The 19,267-nt window shown below is 35.5% G+C and overlaps 1 protein-coding gene across 6 annotated transcripts in view; it reads right to left on the bottom strand.

Moving 5' to 3' along the window:
- The window catches only part of ADGRL3 (adhesion G protein-coupled receptor L3), a 956,872-nt gene that overhangs the window by 118,230 nt on the left and 819,375 nt on the right, over window positions 1-19,267 (bottom strand). For all 6 annotated transcript variants that reach the window (XM_070372463.1, XM_070372465.1, XM_070372461.1 and 3 more), the window contains one exon: window positions 1,812-2,021. In XM_070372463.1, coding sequence (XP_070228564.1) covers window positions 1,812-2,021 — 210 coding nt within the window. The remainder of the gene's footprint in view (window positions 1-1,811; window positions 2,022-19,267) is intronic.

The raw sequence follows: 19,267 nt of genomic DNA, 5'->3' as shown, positions 1-19,267 counted from the left end.
GTCCCCAGCATTGCCGGCAGATTCCTTAATGTCTAAGCCACCAGGGAGGCCCACAGAGAGAGAAAGCAAAGCCTAACTGCCATATAAGATGCAGGAAGAGGACACATATCCAGCAACAAGAGTAAAGACAGTTGGGCTGAGCTGCACCTATCCAAGTTTCATATCAATCATTGTCCTCATGCTACTGTCAGAAATTAGTTTTGTGCAGTCTGCAAAATTTGGAGAAGTTTATCATACCATATGTATCATCAGGAAGCAAGAATAAGAAGGTTTCTAAATGAAAGGAAAAATCAAAGAGCAGTTGAATTGCAGGTTAAAAAGAGAATGAAATGATTTCTTCTTGGGAAATATCACAGTTTCTTGATTTTTAGAGTTAGGGCTTCAACTATTAACTTTTGTTATCAGAGAGTAGTTTTTGGAGAAAAAAATGTGTACTTTGATTGCTTGTTCATCTATATGCATTTCTGAGAAAAATTGTCACATTTGTATATGATAACCAATTAAAAGTATAATCACTATAATTGCACCCATTAATTAATCGTGAATGTGTAATCACAAACATGAATTCAACTGCTTTTTCATTGTAAAGACTGTACATATGGACTCATACCAGAGAATAGCATTAAGTGAATGAATTATTTATTATGCCTAAAAGTCTTCTAAAAGATGAGTTTCCATTTGTAGTTTTAGTCATGAGAACAAATGTGCTATTTTCATGAATCTCAAGGAGATAGAAAGGGCCTCACAAAAGTTACAAGTGGGCATAAAGTTTGTTTAATATATTAGATATTATCTATTGATCATATTTTTTGTTTGGTTTTTATCAAGAACAGTTGGCTGGTACTATTCCTTGTTATCCTCTTTTCTTTCTTTTCCTCCCTTCCTTCCTCCCTTCTTCTCTCCCTCCTTCCCTTCCTTTCTTGATATGGCTAAATGTCATTAGTAATAAAGTATGACATTAGCATTTAAAATGTGAACAGAACTTGAAAAAATAAAAAGTGTAAAACAAAACTTGGGATGAGTATATAAATTATAAAAACAATATATAGTTTGAACTATTTTCCAAAATAAGTCAATTAGAAAAGTCATGTTAGCATCCTGTATCATGCATCGAACCTAGACTGGCAATTCATTTCACATATGATATTATACATGTTTCAATGTAATTCTCCCAAATCATTCCACCCTCGCCCTCTCCCACAGAGTCCAAAAGACTGTTCTATACATCTGTGTCTCTTTTGCTGGGATGACCCAGAGGGATGGTATGGGGAGGGAGGTGGGAGGGGAGTTCAGGATGGGGAACATGTGTACATCCATGGCAGATTCATGTTGATGTATGACAAAACCAATACAATATTGTAAAGTAATTAGCCTCCAATTGAAATAAATAAATTTATATTTTAAAAAAGTCATGTTAGACATGCAATTTTCAACATAATTTCCATTGTCTTTAAAAAGTTTGTTATGAAAGAACAACAAATACGTGTTAGAAAAGATACTCCTCCATTCCTTAAATGACTTAACTCTCCTCAATATTCAGCTCTGTGATTAAAAAATAAAGACTAATAAAGAAACATGGTTCTTTAGAAAGGCAAATTTATGAACAGAATTTCTCAAGAAATGTACATTCATACATCCATATATTCACTACTTCTTTATGACAATTGACGTGAAAAAGGGAAAACTGAATAAGATATGAAAATTCATAACTAAGACAACTGGAAGAGAGGACATTTCAAACAAGAATCTTCTGAGAACTGGAAAGCTACAAGCGGAGAAATTGTTTTCTAATAACAACATAAGTTGCTTACTGGTTGATCTGTTCTGTTGATCCCAATCAAGAAGAGCAGTTCTGCTACAAAAAGGCTGATGCAGAGGTTCTTATGGATGGTGTTACGGTCACTCTGGAGCCCACGGAAAAAGCAAAATGTGAAGATGCAAATCAGGAGGCACACAAGGGACAGCAAAATTCCAACCCAGGTGATCACATCCAGAAGGAGGTCATGGACAGCATCACTATGCTGGAAACGTGACGGAAAATAAGTAAGTTCCAGTCATACATAACAATTACAAAGCTTTATAAGGGCCTGGATTCATGAAACATGACTTTAAAAATGTACCAAAAATCCTCCACACAAACAATGAGTAAGAAGACTTATTTATTTTTTCCTAGTCCACAGGTAAGGCATTTTATCTTTACTCTGAGGTGTGAATCAGTTTGTCAGTAGTGTTCACACATTTCCTAGATATGTTCATTTTCAGCATATAAATAGTTGAAGCAAAACAACTTAGTTCCAGCCAAAGATTTCAAGGCAAAGCTTTTCATTTTTCTACACCATGTTGCTTTTTTACAACTTTTTTTTTAAACAACTCTTGCTAGGGAATATTTTCTTTAAAAATTGTTATACATTTAGGGAAGTGGTATCTTAATTGAAATGTTCTCTGAATTATTGTTGTTTTTTAAATACAAATTATAATTTATCTGTTCTATAAATCCTTTATCAGAATTTCCAAGGTTGAGTTTATAAAAGTATGTGATTTTATAAAGATGCCCAGTTAATTCTGAAGGACAGTCACATATGTGTACCATTTATTTAGTAGAAGATCTAAAAGAAAAAGGATAGTCCTTGGATTTATATTCATACTGAAGGGCTTAAAGAGATCAAGAATTGTGATCCCTGTAAGGTTTTACATGAATAGAACCTGTTACATACAGATGGAAAATAAGCATTCAAAATCACTATACTATATAAGAAGCCCAAAACAGATAATAGAATTATGAAAAAAGAAATATGCTCATGAGACCTTCCACACTGAAACTGCATTTGGTGGCTCTTTTATAGACCTGTGAGTTCCATACCTGATATGTTTCTAGGTTTTTCCACAATCTCATTTGTGTCTTTGTTCTAAGATTCAAAACTCTATTTCTACTCTATGATAGTTTGCCCCCATCCAAAACCATTCTGTGAAGCTTTAGAATTTACAGTAACCCAACACATTTATGTGCCAACATGTTGGAGCAGACTTGAGAAATTATCTGTCAATTCCTTTTTTCTTTCTAGGTTTCTTGAAAAGTCATAAAGACCCAACTTCCATCAAAAGGGGAATAAATAAATATTGGTTGATACTTAGGAAATGATATTCAAAAGAGGAATAGAAAATTAGTGTTCTAGAGGTACACTCCCAAACATGAATACTTCTCAAAAATCTAATATTAGACTTAAAAAAATGCAAGTAGAAAAAGTACCTATACAGTATGATTCCATTTATGTAAAATTTTAAAAGATACAATTCAATTACATTGATTTTTATGGATCTATGCATAAAGGGAGGAGGGAGGAGGGTTCAGGATGGGGAGCACATGTATACCTGTGATGGATTCATTTTGATATTTGGCAAAACTAATACAATTATGTAAAGTTTAAAAATAAAATAAAATTTAAAAAAAAAGACAGAAAAAAGAATAACATGTGCATAGCAAATTTTTTAGTAGAAAACAAAGAGACGTGTTTCTAATTGACATATTTTCAACTGTAGAGATCATACACATTGATTTTTGTTTTAGGATGGAGTTACTATTTACATTTCATTGTCTTCCACATTGTTAGCTCACCTTAAATAAATATATATATATATATATATATATATATATACACACACATACATACAGTTTTTTTTTTAATTTTTATTTTATCCAGACTTTGTCCTTTTATGTTTTATGGAAACTTCATATAAAGATTATTCTGAATGTGGAAATTCTCCTTACAAGTGAGCCACCATGCTGCAACCTGCATCACAGCACTTCACATACCGCCAGATACAACTTCACAGTTGTTATCTGATAAAGAACTCTGCTAGGACACTGTCAATGAAACAGTTTTGATATATTCCTGCATAACTCTAGATGTAGTTCTCAGAAGGAGCTCAAATCATGAAAGAAAAACCACATGAAATTTTGCTTTAACTGCTTTTTTCTCCAGGGGACACAGACTAGTGTTGGTCTCTGACAGCTTAAATTACTGTTACTGTTGGAGAGTGGTTAGTGCTACTGGTTCCTTGAACAGAGGGCTATTTGCTCTCTTCTTTGACTTAAAGGAAAGATGCTGTAATTGAATATCAAGCACCAACGTTCAGCACAGCAGTCTTCCATAATGGCAGATATAATACATTCTCAAAGGTATCCTAAAGACCTATAAAACTAAAAAAAAAGAAAAAAGGAAACCAAATAACTTCTGCCTTTCCTGGGTAGTTGCATTATTAGAAACGTATATATACTATACTCAGTGCCTTCACAGGTCTTTCAAAAACCTCATGCAGAGTTGTTAAGAGAAGAATACCAAATGTCAAAACAACAGTACAAAAAGTACAAAACACTCAAATGAGGAACAAAAAAGTCTAGCAATTAATTAATAATCATCTTTCAGGTAATACTGTCTAGCTCAGAAAACATAAACATCAACAACCTTATATATACCATACTATGATCGAATGCAACTCACCACTTGAATTTTATCAGTAAGATGAAAGAGAAAGAATGACGGGCATTAAATGTGAACAAGATCTATAAGTTTAGCGTTCTTTATATCTGTCATAACAGAAATTTCAGGAGACCAAACCATGATAAAAACCAACCCTTCTTCAAGAGGATGGTCAATTGACTAAAACTCCTAGTATAGCTTTAACAATGCTATAACAGATCAAGTATTCTTATTTCCAAGGTTTCATGTTTGTGAACACTATATGACTCAAATCACCTTTGACATGAACTACATATCATTATGTGACTTGAGATCTTTTTAAGCTTATATCTTATTATTATATTCTAGCACTCAGTACTTGATATGCCACATAAAAAATGCTTAATATTTGTTTTTGAATGGTTATAACCCTGCACCATTTAGACCAAATGTCCTAGGAGCTGGACCCTCTTACATCAGTATAGCTTTAGCTTCCATTTACTCTCCATTGGAATTTAAAAAGGATCAGTATCAAACATTATGTTCAAAACTGAGTCCCTTATCCTGTTTCTCCCTCCACTCTCACTCCCAAATCTACATTTCCCTCTGTTTTACTAATTTCAGTAAATAGCAACACTTCATTCTTTGAAGTTTTCTGGCCAACTTAAGAATCGTATTGATTCCTTTTACACACACACTCAAAAATTACTCTTAATCCATCAAGAAATCTCGTAGATCCTGTCTTCTATCTGACAGCTGCCAGTCATCTCAATTGTACCACACTGGTTAGAACCACCTGATTTTTTTTTAACAGCCTCCTAAATGAATTCCCTACTTTGACCCTCATGTATTGCCCTTTCCTCTCTATTCAACAAGATAGAGACATTGGATGCTTCCATCAGCGAGTCAGATAATAAGACTCATTGATGGAAGCATCCAACGTCTCCCATTTCAATAAAAGTAAAAACCAAAGTCTTTACAAAGATCTACAAGGTCCCAGAAGTCTGCACTTCTGTGGAAACATTTTCTATTCTCCCCTTCGTTCAGTTTACTCAACCCCAGTTGGCCTCCTCTGGCCCATGAATATGTCAAGCACATTCCAACTTCACAAACTTTGTACTTGATGTTCTCTTGGTCGGGAATGCTCTTCCAAAAGATAGCTGTGTGACTTAATCCACTACCTTCATTCACTACTTCATTCAAATGTCACCTTCTCACAGAGCTTCGTTTGAATCATCCCATCAAAAACTGCAAAATTCATTTAACCAACTGACTCTATTACTTTTCCTGCATTATTTTTCCCCTTAACATTTACCTATATTAGATATTTTATTAGTATTTGTTTATCATCTGTGGCCTCTACTAGAAATTGCACTCCAAGAGAATAAGTTGTTTTATCTTCTGATCCCCAATGTATCCCCAGGTCCTATAAAGTTGCATCCTAGAGTAGATGCACAATTAATATATGAACTGAATAAATTAAATTCTAATTATCCCTCTCTTCTGAAATGGCCTTATATTATAAACTAAAAGTTGTATCATGCTGCCCAATCTTTGGGACTTTTTTTGGCCACATCGCATGGCACGTGACATGCAGGAATGTGGGATCTTACTTCCCTGACCAAGGATTGAATCCCTGCCCCTGCAGTAGAAGCACAGTCTTAACCATTGGACCAGCAGGGAACTCCCATTTTGGTTCATAAATCATCTGCTCTAAAATCTTGAGCAAGATATTAAAAAAAAAATAGAGCTGGAGAATGAGGAGGCTGTTAAACCACAGTATCTTAAAATATGTGGATATATCAAGGGGTCAATTATGACAAGAAAGGCAAAACTCTGCATGGAAATAAGAGGACCACAGAGTAAATCTGAGAGTTAAAAGATGTGGATTTAACCTTGTCACTCTAATTTTGCAATTGTTATCTTGAACAACCACCTACCCTTTACAGTATCAAAACCTCATATACATAGAGATAAAATAACAGAGGATTCAGGTTATTGTGTGGTAAGTAAGATAATATATGTTAAAGTAAGGAAGTCAATGTTTCTTTGTTCTTGGTTAATCTAAAAATGGAGAAGGTAATGGCATCCCTCTTGCCTGGAAAATCCCATGGACGGAGGAGCCTGGTAGGCTGCAGTCCATGGGGTCCCTAAGAGTCGGACACAACTGAGCGACTTCACTTTCACTTTTCACTTTCATGCATTGGAGAAGGAGATGGCAACCCACTCCAGTGTTCTTGCCTGGAGAATCCCAGGGACGAGGGAGCCTGGTGAGCTGCTGTCTATGGGGTCGCACTGAGTCAGACATGACTGAAGCGACTTAGCAGCAACAGCAGCAATCTAAAAATAATCTTAAATTTTTTCATGCTTGACAGCAAACTTCATTTAAAAGTCAAAAGTCTATATGAATAACACAGGGTAGAACAGAAAAATAATAACTGTAACAAGAACAAATGTTAATGTTATTTTGCCTAAAGATATCAAACATTATTGCAACCGACTAATTAATTACCTAATTTCTTCTTATAACATTGTAAGTTTACTTTATATCATTAATAATATTTGGGTTATTATAAATTAAGAGCAAAATATATCCATAGCATATGAAGAGACAGATTTTAACTTTAGAATCTGAATTCAACCTTTATTGCTGTATGTGTGTGCTAAGTTGCCTCAGTCGTGTCCAACTCTTTGTGACCCTATGGACTATAGCCTGCCAGGCTCCTTAGTCCATGGGATTCTCTAGGCAAGAATACTGGAGTCATTTGCCATACCCTTCTCCAAGGGATCTTCCCAGGTCAGGGATTGAACCTTCATCTCTGAAGTCTCCTGCATTGGCAGAAGGGTTCTTTACCACTAGGACCACTTGGGAAGCCCTTCATTACTATACAATTGTGTTTATGAAGTTTAAATAACAAAGCCCAAAAGTACTTAATTTCACCTCTATACCTATTTTTCCAGAGTTGTACCATAAACTGTTCGTTACTATAAACATTTGGAAAATTCACAAAAAATAAAAAGAATGAAAAAACTTCAAGACAATTAACATCTTAAAGATGATGGAGAACTATGAGAGAAAATCTTACAAGCAGAATGATTCATCAGAATACACTTCCAGGAAATTCATTGACTCTTCCATTTTAGAAAGAAATTTTTATGAAAATAACATTTGTTTTTCCAGCTTTTTATGAAGTTTATATTCACATATGAAATGCAGATATTTCAGAAAGTTTCTGATTTCCCTTTTATCTTCATCTCTATGAATCTGCTTTGTGTTATCACTGTTGGGTTACTGAGTAATTCAAATACCACAAAAGGAATAAGTACTTCAACAAAGGAAAAAGATGGCTTAAACAATGATGTTTTATGAAACTCACTCTGTCAATATAAAACTCTTAAATAAACCAATAGGTATACTTAATGAAACAAAGCCCAAATTCATGGAATAGGGAAATGTGGTTTTTGCCTCATGATATAAAAATAACTCAATCTGAGTCAACTAAGACCCTTATGTAAATTTTGATATTTCCAACTTTATTTTCCAAAAAGTAAGTCAGCAAACAAGATGGAGAAATAGATTTTGAAATGCTTTTCATTTTAACTTCATGAGTGTTTCCAGATGGGACACAAACTGTATGAATTAATTCTGAACCCTTCTGGATGTTTTCTCTTTTATATATTTTTAGAAAGCTGAATTTTCCAGACACTACTTAAACAATTACCCTATAATAATTATTAATTGTTGGCCAGTAATTTTCAAGAATCTGTTTTACTTTCTGTATTAAAATGTATTATTTTAATGTTGAGTCAGATTTACTAAGGTATAATAAAATGGTTTTTAAATTGCCTCTCAAACATATCTTGTTCTGAAGTACTTGCATTATAGCTAAAATGAGTTTCATTTTTTTATTCTTTGCCAATGTAGGAGCACTAGATTTGTTATTAATGTATCACATCAGCATAAGGCATTGTTCTGACTCAAGAATTTTACTGAAGCCAGTGTTGTTATGAAAGTCCTATTTTCTGATAAATGTGGTAAGAACTCTGTGAAATAGTTTCTTGCATTGCTCTAACAGATCATCAAACACAAAGGTCACCCTACAAATACTTGGCAAAATAAAGGGCTCAATGGTTTGAGGAAATAAGGATTTTCTTTGTGGAATAGGGTGAAGGTCAAAGTTGAGTAACAATAAAAAGAATGATTAGGCTGCACCTCTTATGATTTTTACAGTAAATTAACCAAAATAACTCAGCAGTAATTTCCAAATTTATATCAAATTGAAAAAAAATCAATCAAATATTTTCAGACTTTAATGGCTGAGAGAAACACTGGCAAGTAAGAGCATACAAAAACATACATATCCACTGTCTTCAGAGTTCAACAGAACTTACTCAGAATATCTCTTTGGTTTTAGAAGCACAGCATTGTATGCCTAAGTTATGTAAGATTTACTTGATTTGAATTATTATTTTTTAAATTTCATCACATTTGGTGAGCCAGATTCACCACTACATTAATGAAGGAAACAGAAAAAAAAAAAAAATAGTAGGAAATGTGGAAGCTAAGTATCATACAGTAGCTGAGAATTACATGGGGATATAGGTTTTTAAAAACTACAGTTGATTAAAAAAAAAAATAGTTGCTGGCCAATTAGAATATTTTTAAGTAAATGATGTAATCAAGCAGTAAATAAGAAAAAGATTTTAGAGAACTGGGGTGAGGGTAAGAAATGAAGTGAGGTAGAGAGAAAATTTCATCTTTAACATTTCTGACAGTGATGATGATGATGGTGATAACAATAATGATGATGATAGCTGACACACAACTTTCAAAATACCAGATTCTTCTACAAGTGCTAATTTATTTTATTAGGGTAGTCACTTAGTCCTATAAAACAATATGACATTATACTATTATTACTTCCAATTTACAGATGAAGAAACTGGCGCACAGAGAAGTAATTTACCCAAGATTATTCAACTAGTAATGTGGCAGATACAGCATCAATGGCAGAGTGACTACCTATCCAGGTTTGCTCAGGAATGTCCTAGTTTTAGCAATAAAATTTGGAACCCTGGGAAAATGTTCTCCAAGACAATGATACTATTCCAGAGATCAGAGATAGGTTCAGTTTGAAAGAAGTGAACGATGGGATAAGCTTGAGTATTCCAAAAAAGTAAACATGCATTAATGCTTTGTTCCCTTGATTTGTCTGTACACCTGTAAAGGTGCATTTTTCCTGATGTACTTTTCCAGATTCAGAGGTTGCAAATGAAATGTCCTATGGGTAGACAAAAGGGGAAATTTTGATAATCAATGTTTTGCTTCCTTATAGTGGCAGACTGAGGTCCATGGGGTCGCTAAGAGTCGGATACGACTGAGCGACTTCACTTTCACTTTTCACTTTCATGTATTGGAGAAGGAAATGGCAACCCACTCCAGTGTTCTTGCCTGGAGAATCCCAGGGACAGGGGAGCCTGGTGGGCTGCCATCTATGGGGTCGCAGAGAGTCGGACACGACTGAAGTGACTTAGCAGCAGCAGCAGCAGTGTAGAGCTGATTCTGTCAGATCTTACTAATGACAAAAAAATGATGTGTTTAATCTCAGAAACAAAATAATGTTTCCCCTATGTCTTATATATTTCAATTTGAAAAATGAAGTTTCAATTGTCTTCTTGATTTCCATAAAGATTTTGATTAAACTTCAGAAGACACAAAAGACTGTTAATATCTTGTCCAGACATAAAACAGACTTTGCTTATCAATCTGCATATTCGATAGACATTGCAAATGTAAATTTTGGAAAATGTAATTCAGCCTATAAACTCTTTACAAAAGAAAATGAACAGCTCTTACCCACTTAATGTCCTGTACACCTTGTAGAAAAGGCTTCTAAAAAGGGATGTGATTTGCTTATTTGTGATAATGAGGATTCATAATGAAATTATTTGTTCACTTTTCAGTTTCCTCAAAGTGTGTAGAAGTACTTAATGAGCCTTTTCACTTTCTGAAAATGGAAGGAGACAGTCTCCTTGAGACATGTGCCTTCAGGATGACTATTACTGGGGCTGGCCATAGACAAGATGCTATAATACTGACTTTCATAAAATCCTATTTTCAAAGTATGGAAAGCAAGGAAAATGTCTTTCTCTAAATTTTATATATATGACAGATGACAATGGAGAAAAATATTATAATATGACACATTTATATGTTTTTCCAAAACTGTTTGATGAGCTCTGAAGCGGCTATAGGGAATCTGATAAAAGATACTCTATCTTATTCTACCTGAGTTGTGTGAACTTCTGTGTAGGTTAGGAAAAAAAAAAAATTACAGAGAAAAACATTGCTTATTTTTGGGATTTAAGCTTATTTACAAAAAATATCTCACCAGAAAAGAGCAGTTATGTTAAATAGGACTTTATGATTTCTATATTAAAACTAAAACTTTATTGGATTCCAATCTTTATTTCATAATTTCACAACTATTTAAGTACTTTAAAGCCATTATCTCTAATAGTGTTTTATCTTATGCTGACATTCGATGTGCTTGAAAATGGTTCTAAATCATGAATATTTTGGACATGGACAGACTATATGGTAAATTCAGAGATGCAAAGGAATAAATTGAAAAACAGCTGGTTTACCAAAAAAAGCCTGTACATATAAAGTGAATGGGAATTTTTGGAGAGCTGGGAACTAATACCCACAAGTCTAAAAACCTACTAAGCAAGTGATTAAGTAAAGTCCTAAGTATTCTTTGCTGAAAAGTTTTGTTGAGAAGATATTTATTTTGATGCCATCATATTGTATTGACATTAAGAATTAATGTAATCTGGTTTCATAAGATGAAAACTACAGGTTAGAGTGAATTTTACTATACAGTATATTCAGTTTTAACACTATCAAAAAAAGGATAAAGACTATAAATAGAAAAAAACATGTCATAGTTATTTTTATTAAACATATATCGTATCTGTTTAATTATTTTGTTGTACTAACTTATTTAATTCTCACATTTATAAAATGTGTAATAATATAGCCTAAAAATTTAAATATACAGTAAATATTTTTGCTGTATCAGAGGACAGAAAGAAACATTTAAAAATATAATTATAGGTTTTCACAATATTAGCACTACTACTAATTAGTACTAAATACTAACTGTAACTTTTAAGTAGTAACTATAACTTTTAGGTAGTAATAACACAATTGCAGAACAGTTATACCAAAGAAATTCTTACACTGTTAAGAAAGTTCTAGGATCTACAACAAATTTTCCAACCTGAAGATCTGGCAAAGGGACTGAGAATCCCCTGGGAATTTGACTTAGGAAGCCAGTGGGATTTGGTCACAAAACTTCCACAGGCCTGGGGAAACAGACTCTTGGAGGACACAAACAAACCTTGTGTGCCCTGGACACCAGTAGAAAGGAGCAGTGTCCCCACGATAGACTGAGCCAGACTAACTTGTGAGTGTCCAGGAGTCTCCGGTGGGGGCAAGGGTCCACAGTGGCCTGCTATAGGGTCGGGGCACTGAATAAAAAGGTGCATGCACAAGTTGTTTTGAAAGAGATCACCATTACCTTCATTACCCCCAACATAGTTTGGGTTCAGGACAAAAAACTAGGAGGGAACATAGTCCTGTCCATCAACAGAAAATTGGATTAAAGATTTACTGAGCATGGCCCCACCCATCAGAACAAGACCCAGTTTCCCCCACAGTCAGTCTCTCTCATCAGGAAGCTACCATAGCCTCTTATCCTTATTTATCAGAGGGCAGACAGAATGAAAGTACATTCACAGAAAACTAACCAAACTGATCACAAGGACCACAATCTTGTCTAGCCCAATGAAACTAGGAGCCTTGCCATGTGGGGCCACCCAAGATGGATGGATCATGGTGGAGAGTTCTGATAAAACGTGGTCCACTGGAGAAGAGAATGGCAAATCACTTCAATATTCTTGCCTTGGGAACCCCATGGACAGTATGAAAAGGCAAAAAGATAGGACACTGAAAGATGAACTCCCCAGGTTGGTAGGTGCCCAATATGTTACTGGAGAAGAATGGAGAAATAACTTGAGAAAGAAAGAAGAGATGGAACCAAAGTGAAAACAGTGCCCAGCTATGGATATGACTGGTCATGGAAATAAAGTCCAAGGCAATAAAGAACAATATTACATAAGAACCCGGAATGTTAGATCCATGAATCAAGGTAAATTGGAAGTGATCAAACAGGAGATGGCAAGAGTTGACGTCAACATTTTAGGAATCAGTGAATTAAAATGGACCAGAATGGGTGAAATTAATTCACATGACCTTTGTATCTACTACTGAGGTCAAGAATCCCTTAGAAGAAATGGAGTAGCCCTCATAGTCAACAAAAGAGTCCAAAAACGCAGTACTTGGGTGCAATCTCAAAAACGACAGAATGATCTCTGTTTGTTTCCAAGGCAAATCATTCAATATCATAGTAATCCAAGTCTATGCCCCAACCATTATTCCGAAGAAGTTGAACTTGAATGGTTCTATGAAGACATACAAGACCTTCTAGAATTAACGCCAAATAAAAACATGTTCTTTTCATCAGAGAGGACTGGAATGCACAAGAAGGAAGTCAAGAGAAACCTGCAGCAATAGGCAAATTTGGCCTTGGAGTACAAAATGAAGCAGCGCAAAGGCTAAAAGAGTTTTGCCAAGAGAACACACTGGTCATAGCAAACACCCTCTTCCAACAACACAAGAGACAACTCTACACATGGATGTCACCAGATGCTCAATTCTGAAATCAGATTGATTATATTCTGCAGCCGAAGATGGAGAAGCTATTCAGTCAGCAAAAACAGGACCAGGAGCTGATGTGGTCATGAACTTCTTATTGCCAAATTCATACTTAAATTGAAGAAAGTAGATAAAATCACTAGACGATTCAGGTATTACCTAAAACAAATCCTTTATGATTATACAGTGGATGTGACAAATTCAAGGGATTAATCTGATACAGTGCCTGAAGAAGTATGGATGGAGATTTGTGACATTGTACAGGAGGTGTCAATCAAGAACGTCCCCCTCAAAAATAGAAATGCAAAAAGTCAAAATGGAGGTCTGAGGAAGCTTTACAAATAACTGAGAAAAGAAGAGAAGCCAAAGGCAAAGTAAAAAGGAAAGATATACCCATCTGAATGCAGAGTTCCAGAGAATAGCAAGGAGAGATAAGAAAGCCTTCCTCAGTGATCAATGTAAAGAAATAGAGGAAAATAATAAAATCAGGAAGACTAGAGACCTCTTAAAGAAAATTAAAGATACCAAGGAAACTTTTAATGCAAAGATGGGCATAAAAAAGGACAGAAATGGTATGGACCTAAGAGAAGCAAAAGATATTAAGAAGAGGAGGCAAGAATACACAGAAGAACTGTACAAAAAAGATCTTAAGGACCCAGGTGTGATCACTCACCTGGAGCCAGACATCCTGGATTCCGAAGTCAAGTAGCCTTAGGAAGCATCACAACAAACAAAGCTAGTGGAGGTGATGGAATTCAGGCTGAGCTATTTCAAATCCTAAAATATGATGCTGTTAGAGTGCTGAACTCAATGTGTCAGCAAATTTGGAAAACTCAGCAGTGGCCACAGGATTGGAAAAGGTCAGTTTTCATTCCAATCCCAAAGAAAAGCAATACCAAAGAATGTTCAAACAACCACACAATTGCATTCATCTCACATGCTAGCAAAGAAATGCTCAAAATTCTCCAAGCAAGGTTTCAACAGTATGTGAACCAAGAACTTCCAGATGTTCAAGCTGGTGTTAGAAAAGGCAGAGGAACCAGAAATCAAATTGCCAACATCAATTTGATAATAGAAAAAGCACGAGATTTCCAGAAAAACATCTACTTTTGCTTTATTGACTATGCCAAAGCCTTCAACTGTTAGATCACAATAAACTGTAGAAAATTCTTCAAGAGATGGGAATACCAGACCACCTTACCTGCCTCCTGTGAAACCTGTATGCAGGTCAAGAAGCAACAGTTAGACCCAGAGTGGAACAATGGACTGGTTCCAAATAGGGAAAGGAGTATGTAAAGGTTGTATATTGTCATTCTGTCTATTTAAGTTATATGCAAGAATACTTCATGGGAAATGCCCGTCTGGATGAAGCACAAGCTGGAATCAAGATTTCTGGGAGAAATACCAATAACCTCAGGTATGCAGATGCCACCACCCTTATGGCAGAAAGCTAAGAATAACTAAAGGGCCTCTTGATGAAAGTGACAGAGGAGAATGAAAAGGCTGGCTTAAAACTCAACATTCAACAAAAGAAGATCATGGTATCCAGTCGCATCATTTCATGGCAAATAGATGGGGAAACAATGGAAACAGTAACAGAGTTTATTTTCTTGGGTTCCAAAATCACTGCAGATGGTGACTACAGCCATGCAATTAAAAGACACTTGCTCCTTGGAAGAAAAGCTATGACAAACCTAGACAGCATATTAAAAAGCAGAGGCATTACTTTGCAGACAAATTCTGTCTAGTCAAAGCTATGGTTTTTCTAGTAGTCATGTACAGATGTGAGAGCTGACCATAAAGAAAGCTCAGTATTGAAGAATTGATGCATTTGAACAATGGTGTTGGAGAAGACTCTGGAGAGTCCTTCGGACTGCAAAGAGATCCAACCAATCAATCCTAAAGGAAATCAGTCCTGAATATTCATTGGAAGGACTGATGCTGAAGCAGAAGCTCCAATATTTTGGCCACCTGACGTGAAAAGCTGACTCACTGGAAAAGACCCTGATGCTGGGAAAGATTGAAGGCAGAAGGAGAAGGGCACGACATAGGATGAGATGGTTGGATGGTGTCATTGACTTGATGGACATGAGCAAGTTCGAGCAAGTTCTGGGAGTTGGTGGTAGACAGGGAAGCCTGGGTGCTGCAGTCTATGGGGTCACAAAGAGTTGGACACGACTGAGCGACTGTACTGAAGTGAAGACACGGAAGCAACATAAAAGTCTACTGACAGAAGAATGAATAAAGAAGATATAGTATACACAATGGAAAATTATTCAAACATAAAAAAGAAGGAAATAGTGATATTTCTCCTCCCACCTTCAATCTTTCCCAGTGAGTCAGTTCTTCACATCAGGAGGCCAAAATATTGGAGTTTTAGCTTCAGTATCAGTCCTTCCAATGAATACTCAGGACTGACTTCCTTTAGGATGGACTAGTTGGATCTACTTGCTGTCCAAACGACTCTCAAAATTCTTCTCCAACACCACAGTTCAAGAGCATCAATTCTTCGGTGCTCAGCTTTCATTATAGTCCAACTGTCACATCCATACATGACTACTGGAAATACCATAGCTTTATCTAGACAGACCTTTGTTGGCAAAGTTATGTCTCTGCTTTTTAATATGCCGTCTAGGCTGGTCATAACTTTTCTTCCAAGGAGTAAGTGTCTTTTCATCATTTGGTCTATCTTAAAAATCATCTCACACATGAAGAAGAAATCCAATCAATGAAAGGATTATGTATACTTAGTACTAATTTATGATTGTAGTTAAATTGAATTTGGTGGTGCTGACATTATAGGAATTCACAATGTCCACACAACCATTTTGAAGCATTGGGAAGTTTTGGGCAGTTATGATGATATCTTGCTGTAAATCTATTTATAACTTGACAATTTCATTGTAAAAAAAAATAATCTGTCACTTTGAACAGTGATGCAAAGCACTGTGAGGGCACTTGAGTATATAGTGAATTAAAAATTTATATTTTCAGAAATCTTTATAATTCTCAACATGATTTTAATAGATTTTGCTGTTCAATCACTAATTTAACCCTGAGACAATGTTAGAAAATAATTTTATTACCCTCATTTACCTGATTAATAATGGGTACAGTGAGTTCAGATAATGTGCTGTAGAAGAAGAGGCAATTAGCTGGAATCAGGATACTAAGTTTCCTAAATTTTCTTATCCTAACTTCCCTTCAGATTATAAAACAAGGAAATAAATTATGATGACAATACCTATTATGGTGCTATGGATCAAATAAGACAATGTAAGTAGACATTAAAGAAATTATATTAGTTCCTACTATCACTGGCCTCTCTGAGGCTTGAAGTCCTTATCAAATCTCTACTTTTTGCAATCCCTTAAACTTGATTACTTATTTTTCTTATAAAGTATTTCTCACTAGAATTGCAGATGCAGCTCCAGCTGCTATTTTTAGCCATGTTTATATACTGAAGACAACCAAGAACCTGAGAAATTTAAGGGTAAGGATTTAGGATGTGTTAGAAGATTGCAGGGTTTTTTGTTTTTGTTTTTTTGCTTAAAAATGCTACGTCTTAGAAATAAAACAAATAAGAGGAAGAATGCAACTAATACTCTCTAAAATAATATAAAATTTACTGAAAATACACACCATAAAAAATTGAATCCTATTTCATGCTACCTCAACCCCATCACTCATTTTGCTTAAAGTTATGGCATTTCATCTAGAGCATCTTCTACGATCTCTTAAGGTCAAATTAAGGCTTTCCCCTATGTGTTTCTACCTGGAGGAGGAAATGGCAAATCACTGTGGTATTCTTCACAGGAAAATTCCATAGACAGAGGGAGGTGGCCAACTATTTTTCATGGGGTCGCAAAAAGTCAGACTTGACAGAATAATAGCATGCCCACCATGTGTTTCTACAGCATTCTCTAACACAACAATAAGACATTTCTCATAAGACACTAATTTTGCTGATTACTTATCTGTATTACAAACTAGATCACAAATTTTGTCCGTCCCAAAAACAGTACTTAAATATTTGAGGAACAAATGAAGGGTGGGATAAAGTGATTACAATGAAATAAATTGAGATGGATAAAACTAACTTTTCATCCACGTTTCTCTTAATTAAAAACTTAAATGTTCCCATACAATGTAACTTTAACAAGGTGATCAAACTTAGTGACTCCTATAAGTGGCTTCCTTTTCCAGTGGGAGTGAAAAGTGTTAGTCGCTCAGTTGTGCCTGACTCTGCAGTCCCATAGACTGTAGCCCACCAAGCTCCTCTGTCCATGGGATTCTCCAGGCAAGAATCCTAGAGTGAATTGCCATGCCCTTCTCCAAGGGATCTTCTCCACCCAGAGACTGAACTCAGGTCTCCAGCATTGCAGGCAGATTCTTCACCGTGTGAGCTACACAATGGGAAGGATACAGCATCTCCTACAAGGTATTATTTTGCCCAAAAAATGTAACCTGGATCTAACTATGAGGAAACAATAAGAGAGACTGAGATTGTGAAACATTCTATAGGACAAATAACCTGAACTCTGCAACATGTCATTTTCATGAAAGACAAAAATAGGTGGTGTTACTTCTAAAGAAAACCAAAGAAATGTCACAACTAAAGGTAACGCATGATGTTTGACTAGGTCCTAAGTGGAAACACAATGGCTATAAAGCAATTTATCAGGATAATTAGAACACCTGTGTATGAATTATACAGTAGATGATAATACTGAGTCAAAGTTAAATTTCTTGTGTGTTTTAACGGTAGAGACTTTTCCTGAAACACATTTGCTGCAAGATTTAGGAATTAAATGTTATAAAATCAGCAATTTACTTTCAAGGGGTCAAATAATACATTATATATGCTATGTACATACAGAAAAAAGTTAAAGTCAAATGTGTCAAAAATTTAAATGTAATTCCAAATAAGGAGTATGTGGGTGTTTACCACTGTTTCATCTTTTTCTATTAAAGTTCTATAAAGAGTGGAGAAAATAAGTAACGAAAAAAATTTTTTTCCACTCCAACTACACTGTTCTTGCAGTTCACATCAGAATTACCCCCAGTTCAGGATTTTGTTCTTGTCCCTTCTGCCTAGAAGAGTCTTTCCCCAGATGATCTGTAAGACTGATTCTCATTTCTTTCAGGTTTGTGTTCATAATACTGAGCTTAGGGTCTAGCAGAGGAGGCAGACAATAAAACAGCATGCTGCTGCTACTGCTGCTAAGTCGCTTCAGTTGTGTCTGACTCTGTGCGACCCCAAAGACAGCAGCCCACCAGGCTCCCCCGTCCCTGGGATTCTCCAGGCAAGAACACTGGAGTGGGTTGCCATTTCCTTCTCCAATGCGTGAAAGTGAAAAGTGAAAGTGAAGTCGCTCAGTCGTGTCCGACTCTTAGCGACCCCATGGACTGCAGCCTACCAGGTTCCTCCGTCCATGGGATTTTCCAGGCAAGAGTACTGGAGTGGGGTGCCATTGCCTTCTCCAATAAAACAGCATACTAGCAAATAAATAATTTCATATTTTAATAAATCTATGAAGGAAACATATTACTATGAAATTGTTTGATAAGAAAATCTAATAATAATTCTTGGTTCTAAGAAGTTGTCAAAAATTTTGATAGAGTTAATATTTAAGATTATACAATAAAATTTTACATTTTTAAAACCATTTTGTTTTCATGGAATTTTACATATTTGGAGGGTATTCAATTTGTGAGTTACCTAGTTTTTTTTTTTTTTATTTTCCCTCTGAATAAATACATCAATTAAAGTATTATATACTCTTGTTGTTCAGTCTCTAACTCATGTCTGACTCTGTGATCCCATGAACTGCAGCATGCCAGGCTTCTCGGTCCTTCACTATCTCCCTGAGTATGCTCAAACTAATGTCCATTGAGTCAGTGATGCCATCCAACCATCTCAGCCTCTGCCACCCCCTTCTCCTCTTGTCCTCAGTCTTTCCCAGCATCATGATCTTTTCCAATGAGTCAGCTCTTCGTGTCAGATGGCCAAAGTACTGGAGCTTCA

Source organism: Bos mutus, chromosome 6 (genome assembly GCF_027580195.1).
Source record: "Bos mutus isolate GX-2022 chromosome 6, NWIPB_WYAK_1.1, whole genome shotgun sequence".
NCBI lineage: Eukaryota > Metazoa > Chordata > Mammalia > Artiodactyla > Bovidae > Bos > Bos mutus.
Note: the sequence above shows the minus strand (reverse complement) of the source record. Positions and strands in the feature narration are given on the sequence as shown.